The 13,884-nt window shown below is 43.9% G+C and overlaps 1 protein-coding gene across 1 annotated transcript in view; it reads right to left on the bottom strand.

The window, feature by feature from the left end:
- The window catches only part of LOC145392673 (uncharacterized), a 71,779-nt gene that overhangs the window by 46,346 nt on the left and 11,549 nt on the right, over positions 1-13,884 (bottom strand). Inside the window, exon 2 of the mRNA XM_080266985.1 lies at positions 8,471-8,606. Within this exon, the coding sequence (XP_080123111.1) occupies positions 8,471-8,606 (136 nt within the window). The remainder of the gene's footprint in view (positions 1-8,470; positions 8,607-13,884) is intronic.

Here is a 13,884-nt window from a genome sequence, read left to right as displayed (position 1 = left end):
GTGTGCCTGATGAGTTAGATGAGAATGGCAGTGCGTTAGTGGACATTTGTGCCGGGAGGGGGTTGGTGATGGCCAATACCCTCTTAAGGCACAAAATGATCCACAGGTATACATGACGAGTGATGAGAAGGGTGGGTGGTGAATTGAATGAAAGGAAGGCAATGATTGATTATGTGTGTGTAGATGAAAGGATGCGAAGATGTGTAATGGATGCAAGAGCTTATAGAGGTTGGGGAGTGGACTTTCTGACCACTACTTGGTGGCGGCCAGAATCAAGATCCAAGTAAGATGGAGAAATAGAAGGGAAGGACGGGAGGAAGGAGTAGTTGCAAGGAGAGTGGAAAGGTTACAAGAGGATGAGAAAAAGGCAGAATATAAGAGAGAAGTGGAGGAACGACTGGGTAAATATGAACTGGAGCAGATGGGGGACGTGGAAGGTGTGTGCAAGATATTCAGTGAAGAAATATGTGCAGCATGTGAGTGTGTGTGGGGTGAAGAGAAGACGAAAGGGGGTGCAAGAAACAGCATGGTGGAATGAAGAGGTGAGACAGGCTGTGGCACTAAAGAAGAAAGCATACAAATAATGGATGAGAAATAGGGACGTGGAAGAAGTTGAGAGGCGGAAGAGAGAGTTATATGTAGAAAGAAAGAGAGAGATGAAAAGATTTGTAAGAGAGAGTAAGAAGAGAGTGGATGAGGAATGTTGAAGGAATTTAAATGTAAAGTGGAGGGACTGTAAGAAAATGTTCTGGAAAGAGGTGAAGAGAGTAAGACAGGGTGGAAGTGAAGTTAGCAGGGGAGTGAAAGATAAAAATGGTAGACTACTAGTGGAGAAGGGAGAAAAAGTGAGCAGATGGAGAGAACACTTTAAGGAACTGTTGAACTTAGAGGATGGAAGTAATGCGAGTATAAGTGGCTGGGGAATGGCTGAGAGAAGGAAGGAGGTTAGAAGACAGGAAGAAATCAGTAGGATAGAAGTTGTAGAAGCAATGAAGAAAGTCAAATTGAGGAAAGCCCCAGGAATTGATGGAGTGTGTGGTGAATTGCTGAAGCATGGGGGAGAGATAGTAGTTGAATGGATGTGGAAGATGTGCAGATTGGCCTGGGAGAAAGGTAGAGTTCTGGAGGATTGGAAGTCAGGTATAATTATTCCCTTGCACAAAGGAAAAGCAGAAAAAGAGGTGTGTGGTAATCATAGGGACATATGTCTTCTTGGTGTAATAGGAAAAGTGTATGGTAGGATACTTATTGACAGAGTTAGAGAAAGAACAGAGGAATTAGTTGGAGAAGAACAGGGAGGCTTTAGAAAGGAAAGAGGTTGTGTAGATCAGATATTCATTCTTAGATCTTTAGTGGAAAAGTTTCTAGAGAAGGAAAAGAAGTTGTATGCGGCCTTCATGGATCTGGAGAAAGCATGTGACAGGGTGGATAGACAAGGATTGTGGAAAGTATTAAGAATATATGGAGTAGATGTGAAGTTGTTGAAGAGTATGTATGATGGTGCTAAGGCTGCAGTGTGTATGGATGGTGAACTGAGTGAATTTTTCTCTTTGAAGGTTGGGTTGAAACAGGGATGTGTCATGTCTCCATGATTGTTCAGTCGGTACATAGATGGGGTAATAAAAGAGATTCAAAGTAGGGCAGTGGATGTTGGAGTGGCCCTAGTGAGAGAGGGTAGTGTTTGGAAACTCCCTATACTGTTGTGTGCAGATGATACTGCGTTGTTAAGTGAAGACGAAGGGGAGCTGCAAGGCTTGGTGGATGAGTCTGGGAGAGTGTGTATGAAACGGAATCTAAATGTGAATGTATGGAAGAGTAAAGTGGTGGTCTTTGAGAGAGGTGAAGTCAGTGAACGTACAGTGAGGCTGGATGAGGAGGAAATGGAAAATGTGAGTATGTATGAGTACTTGGGAAGTGTGATGAGTAAGGATGGAAGTTTGGCGGGTGAAGTGCTTGAAAGGGTACAGCAGGGAAGAAAGGATGCTGGTTCCTTGAAAGCAGTGATAAGAAACAGGGAAGGGAGCATGGAAGTGAAAAAGTTACTACATGACAGCATTGTGATACCCCCCCCTGTGGCGGGGGGGACACAACCTGGCCGCACTATGGGGTGGTACTACTACTCTGCGGCCAGGTTGTGTTAGGAAGAATACTGCCACCGTATTCCCTGCGTGTCGTAAAAGGCGACTAAAAGGGGCGGGGTGAGGGGACTAGGGACCCCCTCCTCTGTTTTGTAGTTCCTAAAAAGAGACAGGCCAGAGAAAGGGATGGGGGATGGAGTTATCCCCGTACCCTGAAGATTGGGTCTATGAATGTGCGTGGATGTAGTACGATTGAGGCTAAAAGGGAGGAGATTGGGAGAATGTTTGTGAGAAGAAAGTTGGATGTGTTAGCTTTGAGTGAAACGAAGATGAAAGGGAAGGGGGAATCTATGTTTGGAAGTGTGAATGGAAGATTGTCAGGTGTTGATAGAGGAAGGGCAAGAGAAGGTGTGGCCTTGTTAGTGAGTCCGGAAGTTCAGCAATGTGTGATCGAATGGAAGGAGGTGTCATCGAGACTGATGTGGGTGAAAGCGAAATTTGAACGTGAGTTGTGGGTGTTTGTGAGTGCATATGGGCCTGGTAGTGAAAGGGATGAACAAGAGAGGGAGTCTTTCTGGAATGATGTTGATGAGTGTCTGCAGAGTTTTGAAGCGAATGTGAATGTGGTAATGATGGGAGATCTGAATGCTAGAGTGGGAAATGTAGCAGTTGAAGGCGTAGTTGGTATGCATGGTGTGCCTGGAAGAAATGAAAATGGGGAACGACTGATAGCGATGTGTGTTGAGCGAGAGATGGTGATTGGGAATACGCTGTTTGAGAAGAAAGATATTTATAAGTATACATGGGTGAGACAGGAGGGTGGAAGGGTTGTTGATAGAGCCTTGATGGACTATGTGGTTGTGTCTAGGAATGTAATAGGAAGATTGTTGGATGTGAGAGTTCTGAGAGGGGAGGGTGGAGGTATGTCTGACCACTACCTGGTGGAGGGAAAGTTAAGAGTAGGTAAGAGATGGATGAGAGCTAGGAGGGTTAGGTGTGGCAGGGAGGTTTTGAAAGTGAGTGAGTTGGATAAAGAAAGAAAAAGATAGAGTATCAGGAGAAATTGAAAGATGAGTGGAGCATGCAGTGGAAGATCGGGAAAATGGCAGCGTGGAGGAGGAATGGCAGTTGTTTAAGAGTGCTGTGGTGGGGCATGCAGAAGAGGTGTGTGGTGTGAGACGTGTGGGTGGTGGTGTAAGAAAAGGAAGTGAATGGTGGTGCGAGGAAGTAAGTATGGCTGTCGCTGAGAAGAGACGTGCATATGAAGTATGGCTGCAGAGGAAGGATGAGATGTCATATGAAAGGTATAAGGAGAAGAGGAATAGAGCGAGAAGGGCTGTGTGCGTGATGCTAAAGTGGCAGCAGATGAGAGGTGGGGTAGGCGGCTGACAGAGAATTTTCAGCAGAATAAGAAAATGTTTTGGAAGGAGGTGAAAAGGGTGCGAAAGGGAGAGTCTGGGAAGGAAGAACGAGTAAAAGCAGAGGATGGAAGGATGTTAATTGAGATGGATGCAGTAAGGAAGAGATGGGCAGAGTATTTTGAAAGATTGTTAAATGTAGAGGAGGAAAGGGTGGCTGAGATTGTGGCGGATGGAAGGGTGCAAGGAATAAATGTGTTGGGAGAGTTGAATGATTCTTTGATCACGAAGGAGGAAGTGGAGAAGGCAGTAAGGAGATGAACACAGGGAAAGCTGCAGGTATGGATGGGTGTGCTGTGGAATGCCTGAAGGGTGGTGGAGTGACTATTGTTGACTGGTTAGTAAGATTGTTGAATGTGTGCTTTGAGAAAGGTATGGTGCCAACTGACTGGGCAAGTGCTTGTGTGGTCCCGTTGTATAAAGGCAAGGGTGATAAGTATGAATGTACTAGCTTTAGGGTATAAGTCTGTTGAGTGTTGTAGGTAAGGTGTATGGTAGAGTGTTAATTATGAGAGTTAGAGAGGGTACAGAGAGGGAGTAATTAGTGATGAGCAGTGTGGCTTTAGGAGAGGGAGGGGATGCGTTGATCAGGTGTTTGCTGTGAGACAAGTGTGTGAAAAGTATTTAGCGAAAGGCAAGGATGTGTTTTGGGCATTTATGGATTTAGAGAAAGCGTATGATAGAATTGATAGGGAGGCTTTGTGGACTGTTTTAAGATTGTATGGACTTGATGGTAGGTTACTAAAAGGGGTGAAAAGTTTTTATGTAAATAGTAGAGCGTGTGTAAGAGTGGGAAATGCTGTGAGTGATTGGTTTCCCGTGAGAGTGGGGCTGCGACAGGGATGTGTGATGTCGCCTTGGTTGTTTAATATTTACATGGATGGTGTTGTAAGGGAGGTGAATGCAAGAGTTTTAGGTGGTCTGAGTCTGGTAAATGTTGATGGAGGAGAGTGGAATCTGAAGCAGCTGCTGTTTGCAGATGACACTGCACTGGTGACTGATTCAGAGGAGAGATTGAGAGAGTTGGTAGAGGAGTTTGGAAGGGTGTGTGAAAGGAGGAAATTGAAAGTAAATGAGAATAAGAGTAAAGTGATGAAGTGTACGAGGTTGATAGATGGTAGGGGGATGAATATAGTTTTGAATGGTGAGTTGCTTGAGGAGGTAGATTGTTTTAAATATCTAGGGTCACATGTTGCTGTGGATGGAAGAATAGATGCAGAAGTGAAGTTTAGAATAAATGAAGTAGGAAAGGTGCTGGGAGGAATGAAAAAGTGTTTAAATGTCGTTCGCTTAGAATGGATGTAAAGAGAAGGCTGTATGAGGGTGTTGTGGTACCGACTGCATTATATGGGTCTGAAACATGGAATATGGGTGTAGCAGAGAGGAAAAGTTTGAATGTAATGGAGATGAGATGTCTGAGGAGTATGTGTGGGGACGCGTATGGATCGGGTGCGAAATGATGAAGTGCGAAGGAGAACTGGAGTTGTTCGGGAGATGGCTGGTAGAGTTGAGCAGAGGGTGTTGCAATGGTTTGGGCATGTGGAGAGAATGGATAATGAGCGATTGGTGAAAAAGATAACTAGATCTGATGTGAGAGGTGTAAGGCTGAGAGGAAGACCCAGAATAGGATGGATGGACAGTGTGAAGAGAGCGCTGGATGCGAGAGGGATGTCTGTTGAGCAAGGAAGAGTGGCTGTGCGTGACAGAAATAAATGGAGAGAAATTGTGAATGAATAAGTGATGACGCAGCCCTGAGGGGATATTCTCCCGCATTTGGTCTGATCAGCTAGTCAGGTCAGGTGCGGGTAAGGGGATGGGTCTGTTATGATGTGGCAGGGGTAAACCAGTTCTGCTGTCGGGCCCTGCTGCGGATGTCACTGATTGCATTGCCCAGTTGACCCTTGTGCGGTGTGGTGCGGTGAGGATCTGTCCGTTCTCCCCTTTGGGGCTAAGATGCGAATGAATGTGTTTGAATGGATGAGTAAATGGAGAGTGAGTCGTCCTGTCTCGGCTACCTCCCTTTCCTTGGGGGAAGCAGCCTAGGTATATAGATAGATAGAGATTGTGATACCAACTCTAACGTATGGAAGTGAAGCTTGGACGTTGTTGGAAGGACACAAGTCAAGAGTGAGAGCAGTGGAAATGAGTTATTTAAGAGGAGCTTTTGGAGTCACATGGAGAGACAGGCTGACAGATGAAGATATAAGGGAGCGCTGTGGTGTGGATGTGGATGTGGTAGGAAGCGTTAGGAGGTACACACTGAGGTGGTTTGGCCATGTGGAGAGGTTGGAGGGTGAGAGACTGACGAGGAGAGAGTATGTTAGTGATGTGGAGGGGGGGAGAGGGAGGAGGAGGCCGAGGATGAGCTGGAGGGATGGAGTGGAGAGGTATATGAGAGAGGGGGGTGTGAGTTGGGAGCAGGGCAGTGAAATCGCAGAGGACAGGGAGACGTGGAGGCGATTTGTTTGTGGGCACCCCGTACGGGATTAGAGGGTCTGGCTATAGACAGACAGATAGATAGATCTATCCACCTACCTAACTGCCTGCTAACTTACTTTCCTTCCTTTCTTCCTTCCTTCGTCCTTCTTTCCTTCTTGCCATCTTCCTTCCTTTTTTACTTCCCATCTATATTCGTAGGCTATTTACCAGCTTATTTACTTACTAACAGAACTGCTATCCCATCCATCTCAGTTATCTCTTCCTTCCCACCAAGCACTGACGTATAATTCCAAGCTATTACTTCCCCCCCCCCTGTCATTCACTCCCTATTATCCTGTTTAATCTTCATTCTCCCACTCACCAATCAAGAGGACCCATTTTCTTGATTACGCCCTCGAGGTCTTTCACACATGCTTTTTCATCAATCTGTCTCATCTGGAACTCATCTTAATTCTTCATATTTTCATTCCTCGAGCACTTCCCATCTCCCTATTACTTGTACTTCCCCATCCTCTTCCTCATCAATAATGGGTACCTCTTTAGCTCATAATACACACAAGGTTCATAACGCATTTTCATCAGCATCCCTTATCTGACACTTGACCTAAATCTCCACATCTCCACCTCTAAGATCTCCCAGTTTATTCTCCGTCCTTCTCACCATCAATAATGGGGACCTATCTCACATGCCACCACTTTCATCAACACCCACACTTTCGACAGGTTTCTTTTACGTCTTCGCTGCTTTCCCTTCACTTCTTGCATCCTTCTTCACCTGTCTTTCTTTTTCTCTTTGATGGTTGACTCTTACTAGACATGGCTTTTTCCAACAGATAACCTCGTCATGGGTCACTATAATAGACCTGTTGTTTTCTGTACTTCATATGTACTCGTGCTATTTCTAAATCTAAAGTTGTCTTCAGTCGCATTTCTTTTCTCATTTTTCCAGTTTATTTTTCCATTATTCTTTCCTCATTAGTTCTTTCACTTCCTTTACTTCCAGCTTCGTTTTTTTCTATCTCTTAACAATTTAGGAAGGAACTTGTGAAGGGTTGGTATAGGCTGTATATACTCACTTCAGTTTGAAAGCTATCCTGTATGGTGAGTCAAATCGTCTTGTTGTAGTAAGAACAGACAAAAAGGCATCATTGTACAGGAAGAGTGGTCATGTGGTAGTGCTGAACTGCTTGCTGGAAAGGACGTGAGATAGATGGCAGACTGGAGCTGGGAACTAATTAGGAAGGAGAATTTCATTAGGTTAGCCATAAAAGCATCTCCGTTAATACCATCATTCTATTAATGACAGCTCTATGATGTAGGAAATATAGACGGTGGATTTTAGTGCCGAAGCGATGACATGTGATGGTGTCAGGCACGTAAGAGGAGTGCAGGGCCTCAGGAAACGAACTGTCAAGTCTGTGCCAAGAGTCATAAACCTAAACAAAAAGCAAATGGAGAGTCTACTCGTAAGAAAAAAAAAAATTGACTCTGGCTAGAAAAGTTAAGATTTCGTTGTTGTGAGGACGTGTGTTATATTTCAGTCTTGCTGTGTTTAACTCCTCAGAATTCCAAAAGTCTCCTAAGCTGACTAAAATCGTCCGGGAAAAAAAAGAACATAATCAAGTCTCCTGCGTTGAATGCAATCTTCTGGAGGTACTAAGATACTAACTCCATCCTAAGCTGAATAGAATCGTCCGGATAGGAAGATTATACCACTACATGACATTACCGGACTCACGACAAAGCGAACCAGTCTGATATCAAATTTAAAAAATCAAAATATTTTCAAGACAAATGGAAAGAATGTTTAAATGACACAAAGGCAAATGTAAGAAAACTATAAATGAAAGACAAATGTAAGAAAATCATACATAAAGCGGGCAGATGTAAGGAAAAATATAAATGAAAGAAGGGCGCATGAAAGAAGAGTATGACTGAAAGGAGCATCCATCATCCTAACTCAGTTTTAGAAGTCCAGACGGCGTGGGGAGATGCGAGGCAGTGCTGTGTGATTTCCATGGGGACGTGAAGCAAAGGAGAAAGGAGGCTTCGTGTAAAATGTACTCTCTTTCTGTGTTGTAGGTGTAAGGGTGCCGCTCTAAGACGAATTTACGTAGCTCAGGAAGACGATTTATAGTAAAGGGGTTAATGAAGGCTTTATATTACCCACCAGGTGCACGTCTCCCCTTCTTTGAACACCAGTACATTCGTTTGAGAGTACCAAAAATAAAATTGCAAAAAATCATACAGTTCATTCAGAAATTCATCACACCCAAGTTTTTATTTGTATCTATATCTGTATCTATCAGCCTAGGTATTTCTATCTATCTCTTTATCTATCCATACAGAGAGAGAGAGAGAGAGAGAGAGAGAGAGAGAGAGAGAGAGAGAGAGAGAGAGAGAGAGAGAAGTAGTAGTAGTAGTAGTAGGGAGCAGTAACAGGTCATATTTGTATAAGGATGGTGGCTTTAAAAGAGAGGAAATAAAGGAAAATAAAATAAAACATACTCATAAAAAGGCACCCTAAATACTGACCCACCACGCCCATATACTTGGTTTTGACGGCTGTTCTGAAGGAAGGTCCCTCACCCATCACCTCACACTTGAACACTCCTGACGTGGCCTCAGATACGCCCTCCAGCACCACTGTCTCTGCCGTGGACGCCTCCATCTGTGGGCAGTGAGGGAGAGAGGTGAGAGGGACGGAAGGATGTGAGGGAGGAGTGGGAAGTGATGTGGACGGTGTGAGGGAGGAGTGGGAAGTGATGTGGACGGTGTGAGGGAGGAGTGGGAAGTGATGTGGACGGTGTGAGGGAGGAGTGGGAAGTGATGTGGACGGTGTGAGGGAGGAGTGGGAATTACTGTGGCTGGGTTTAGTGTTATTGTCTGTACTTGAAGCGGGGGTGGGGTATAATGCAAGCTTTTTGTTGTGAGACAAGAGAAAAAAGTTGATGATGATGGAGAGGAGGGAGGGCTTGAGGGCACGAGGAAATTGATGGAGACCTTAATGGAAAATTATTTTCATGCTGAGTGTGCCTGGTGGCAACACACACACACACACACTATAGATAGATAGATAGGTAGATAGATAGATAGATAGACAGATAGATAGACAGATACTGTGTACATGGAGAGAGAGAGAGAGAGAGAGAGAGAGAGAGAGAGAGAGAGAGAGAGAGAGAGAGAGAGAGAGAGTTTTGGAGTGTGTGTATGTGTGTGTGTGTGTGAAGGAAGGAAAAGGAACTGATGGGAGTTAGTTTACGGGAACAAGAGTAATGAAAAGTGAGTTTAATGGAGAAAGAAAGGTGTAGGCAGTGTGTGTGTGTGTGTGTGTGTGTGTGTGTGTGTGTGTGTGTGTGTGTGTGTGTGTGTGTGTGTGTGTGTGTGTGTGTGTGTGTGTGTGTGTGTGTGTGTGTGTGTGTGTGTGTGTGTGTGTGTGTGTGTGTGTGTGTGTGTTTGCTGGTCTTATATTCTTTAGATATGCAAAGGCGAGATGACATCGATGCCTTCTTCTTCGAGGTGTTCAACAGACCCAGTGGCATATTGCAGAGCTACACAGAGTTGCAATGATACCAGTACACCACACAGACAAAAAGTTTCTAAGTGGTTTGGATTTAACAAAATGCTTTCTTTCTAAATAAAGATTTTTTTACTGGATGAATTGTTGAAAAATTAATTAGGTTTTTGGTAGAGACAGACAGATGAATAGATACATAGATAGAATAGAGACTAATATATCTATATTATATCTATCTATCTATCCATCTATCTATCTATCTATCTATCTACCTAGAGAGAGAATTTAGAGTTTGATGGAAAATGAGAGGTGATTATTAAATATGTAGGTATTATGAGAGGAGGTAACAGGGGGTAGAGAATGCTAATGGTGATTAAGAGATAACCTGAAGAATGTATTGACGGGGGACGGGATGAGAGAGAGAGAGAGAGAGAGAGAGAGAGAGAGAGAGAGAGAGAGAGAGAGAGAGAGAGAGAGAGAGAGAGAGAAGGACACAGAAAGCTGAGATGGTTCAGTATGTTTGTCAGAGAAATATAGGAGGAGAAGGAGAGGAGGGAATGAAGGAGGGCGAGAGGAGTGATGGAAGGGAGAATGAATGATGACAAAGGGACGGAATGAAGGAGATGGAAGAGGGAATGTAGGAGGAATGAAGGAAGGTAGGAGGAATGGAGAGGAGACAGGGAAAGCATGAAGGAGAGAGGACGAAGGACGTTGGTGGAAAAAGGAAGGAAGGAAGGAAGGAGGAACGACAGGGAAAAGGAGAGAGGGCAGGAGAGTAGGAGAGGGAAAGAAGGAGGGAGAGAAGGAGAGACAAAGGAAGGATGGTAAGTTAGTGAAGGAAGATAGAAGTGATGGAGAGAATGATGCGAGTGGATATGATAGGAGACAGGAGGGCAGGAATGAAGGAGAGATGAAGGAGGGACTTGGAAGAAGAGAGTAGGTTTAGAAGGAGGAAGGGTGAGGCGATAGAGAAAAAGAAAGGATTTAAAAATGATTTGAAGAAGAACGAAGAAGGGAGCACGGAGGATGAAGATGAAGGATGGGGGGAAGGAGAGAGAATAAGAATAGGGAGAAAAACGAAGGGAGGGAGGGAAGAAAGGATTGTGGAAGAAAAAGATGGGAAGGAGGAAAGAGGAGTGAAGAAAAGGCTCAAGAATTAAGGATGTAGAGAAAAAGTGAGAGAGGACAAATGATAGTGAGAAAGAAGAAATGGTAAATGACAGAAACAGACAGAAAGAAGGAAGGAAGCGAAGGACAGAAAGAGAGGAAGGAAACACGAATAAAAAACAAACAAGAAGCGGTGCCAAGGCATAGCAAACTCCCCCCCGGCAGTCATTTTAGTGCTGAAGTATAAATACAGCAGGATATCTAGTTAGAGGTGTCACATGTCAAATCTGGAGTAAATCGGGTTTATGCCCACTTGAAATTTTAGGCCCGACCCACCTGACATTGACTCCCTTACCGCTAACTTTGAGGTAGAACCCCTGATGTAATGAAGCATGTTATAGGCTGTAAATTGAAAGATGCACCTTTAGGTTTTGGTTTCATGTCGATATGACGAATCTGAAAGGAGTTATGGCGATTTTTTTTTTTTGCCCTACAGCCTGGGCCTTGGCCCAATTTGGCCCCAAATTTAATCAGGTAATCTGATGGTCATAGCCCATCATCCCTGTAATTTTAGTCAAAATCGCACCAATAGTTTTAGTGTAAAGTTATTAACAGGGAGACAGACAGACAAACAAACAGACAAACTGAGTAAAAACAATACCCTTCCCCGTGCCCGTCCGGGGAGGGGAGGGGTAAATATAGATGAAGTTGGGCACGAAGACACGAGAGAGAGAGAGAGAGAGAGAGAGAGAGAGAGAGAGAGAGAGAGAGAGAGAGAGAGAGAGAGAGAGAGAGAGAGAGAGAGAGAGAGAGAGAGAGAGAGAGAGACTGCAGTCGATAAGAGAGTGCCAGGCAGAACGTAGAGAGAGAAGAAAGAAAAAGCAAGGCAGGGTATCAGACAGGGAGATAGCCCAAGACGTGAAGAGACAGACGTTTGCTATAGACACGGCAGCGCAATTAAAAAGACAGGGAGACAGAAATCCAGACAGATGGAGGTAGATCGTATTTTGGTTATTGTTTATGGAGGGATTGGATGGATAATATTTTGGGAAGAGGTGAGTAGGTAAACACATGGATGAGTAAATAAACAGACAAACAGAGAAATATATGGATGGATAAATATACCAAGTTTCACGTAGATTGATATACATGAAAAAGATGGCCTGACAGATAGATAGTTGGATAGATATACTCGATGATGGATCTCTAAGTTTTTTTTTTTTTTGTTCAAAGGAAGAAAGTATATTCCCACTATTAAGGTGATAATGTATGTGTGTGTGCTTGTGTGTCAGTGTGTCTGTGCGAATGTTATTGCTTGTATGTATGTATGTGTATGTATGGATGTTAGTGTTTATTAAAGTGTGTGTGTGTGTGTGTGTGTGTGTGTGTGTGTGTGTGTGTGTGTGTGTGTGTGTGTGTGTGTGTGTGTGCCTTAACCAAGCACACAGGCTTGCTAGCTTAGGTCCAAATTTAGATGCCTAAGGGGAAGAAGTGCTAACCCGAAAGACACCGTGCACATGCAACCCAGATATGTACACACATGGGCAGAAGCGCGCGCGAGCACACACACACACACACACACACACACACACACACACAAAGGCAAAAGTATGAGAAGGAAGGATGCTTTCTGTCGTATCGGGAGGGATAAGAAAAATGTGAGACAGAAGACAATGTTAGCATAGTTCCGGCGACCAAGTTTTGCAGATGACTGTACATATAAAACAAACGCTCACAGTAATATACCAGAAACTTACATGAGTACCGAAGGAAGTACACACACATACTGTACACAATACTGCATACAAACACACTCGCACATGTACACTGAAAAGTTACGTGTGTGCCATAGAAATTACACACACACACACACACACACACACACACACACACACACACACACACACACACACACACACACACACACACGGATGCTGAGAGGATAACAGAGAAATTATGCTGTTTTCAATGACATCAGCGTCTTTAGTAGACTAAACAGAATAGACCCTTCTATCTTAAAATCTTGGAGAGAGAGAGAGAGAGAGAGAGAGAGAGAGAGAGAGAGAGAGAGAGAGAGTAAATCCCTCGTTATGTGGATGGATGGTAAGCTGGGTTGTGCACTATATGTAGGCATAATTTGGAGTATTTCATTGCACTGTTTTTCTTGTTAAGGGGGGGCTGGTATGTAAATTTTAATTAGATGGAGACATGTGATTTTCCGCGTGTGTGGGTTTATAGACACACACAGGCACGGACTCTCTCTTTCTCTCTCTCTCTCTCTCTCTCTCAGGGTGATATTACCGGTAAATACCTTGTGCCAGCTAATGGTTATTCGGTTGTTGCTGATACAGCTTAGTCTTCGTTATACTGGCAGTATCTTTTCTCGTTCATTTCGTATATATTCGGTAAAGAATTTTCAACCCTTACAGTCTCAGTAAGATTTTTTTTTGTGCAAGGAAGAAGGAACCAAAGGCCAGGAGCCTGCAAATTTTTCCCTCCAAGAAAAAACACAAAAAAAGATAACAGAGAGCCAAATTCAAGATACGTTCATTTCGAGATGCCTGGACACACTGCGTTTGAAAGGCTGGAGATCATAGGAAGTAGGAAATACAGACAGATGGAGACAGTTCCAGAGCTGACCTGTTGCATACTTGAAGGACTGGGAGAAACAGTTAACTCTCGCTTTAGAGAGTTGGACAGAAAAGAGATGAGAGTTTGTTGCTAGACGGGTGCTACGGGCCCGCCGCAGTGTTGAAGGGATGCAAGTAGCTAGTTCAGAGAAGCAGTGACCATTGAAGTAGCGAGAGAGAAAACAAGATGCAACAGTGCGGCGAAGAGACAGAGGTTGAAGGGAGCCAGTGAGAGGAGGAGAGTTAATGGGACGAAATGTCATTGACTCCACCCTGTTGAGAGGAGCTGTATGTTGGGTCTCCCCACACATGAGAGTTGTACTCTACACAGGGGCGAATAAAATTCGTGTATAAAGTCAACAACTGTGCAGGGGTAAAGAAGGCATGGAGTCGGGTTAGCACACCCAATCTCTTAGAAGCAGACTTTACAAAAAAGATAATATGTTCTTTCCAAGATAACCTCGAGAGAATGAAACCCCAAGTGTGTTTAAAGATGAAGCAGAATTGAGATGGATAATGCTTAAAATTAGAGGGTATTTCTGTGGAAGATTTTGTTGGGTTGACTGATGGAAGAACTGAGTTTCTGATGCACTTAAAACAATAAGATTATTTTTACTCCAATCAGAGAAATCAGCCAAGTCAAACATTAGGTGTGCCATAGCCTCAATCCTCGTTTGTTTCAGTAACTACTAAGA

Source organism: Coenobita brevimanus, chromosome 23, assembly GCF_032717465.1.
Source record: "Coenobita brevimanus isolate Jiangsu-jjx chromosome 23, ASM3271746v2, whole genome shotgun sequence".
NCBI lineage: Eukaryota > Metazoa > Arthropoda > Malacostraca > Decapoda > Coenobitidae > Coenobita > Coenobita brevimanus.
This window is presented reverse-complemented; position numbering and strand designations above follow the sequence as displayed.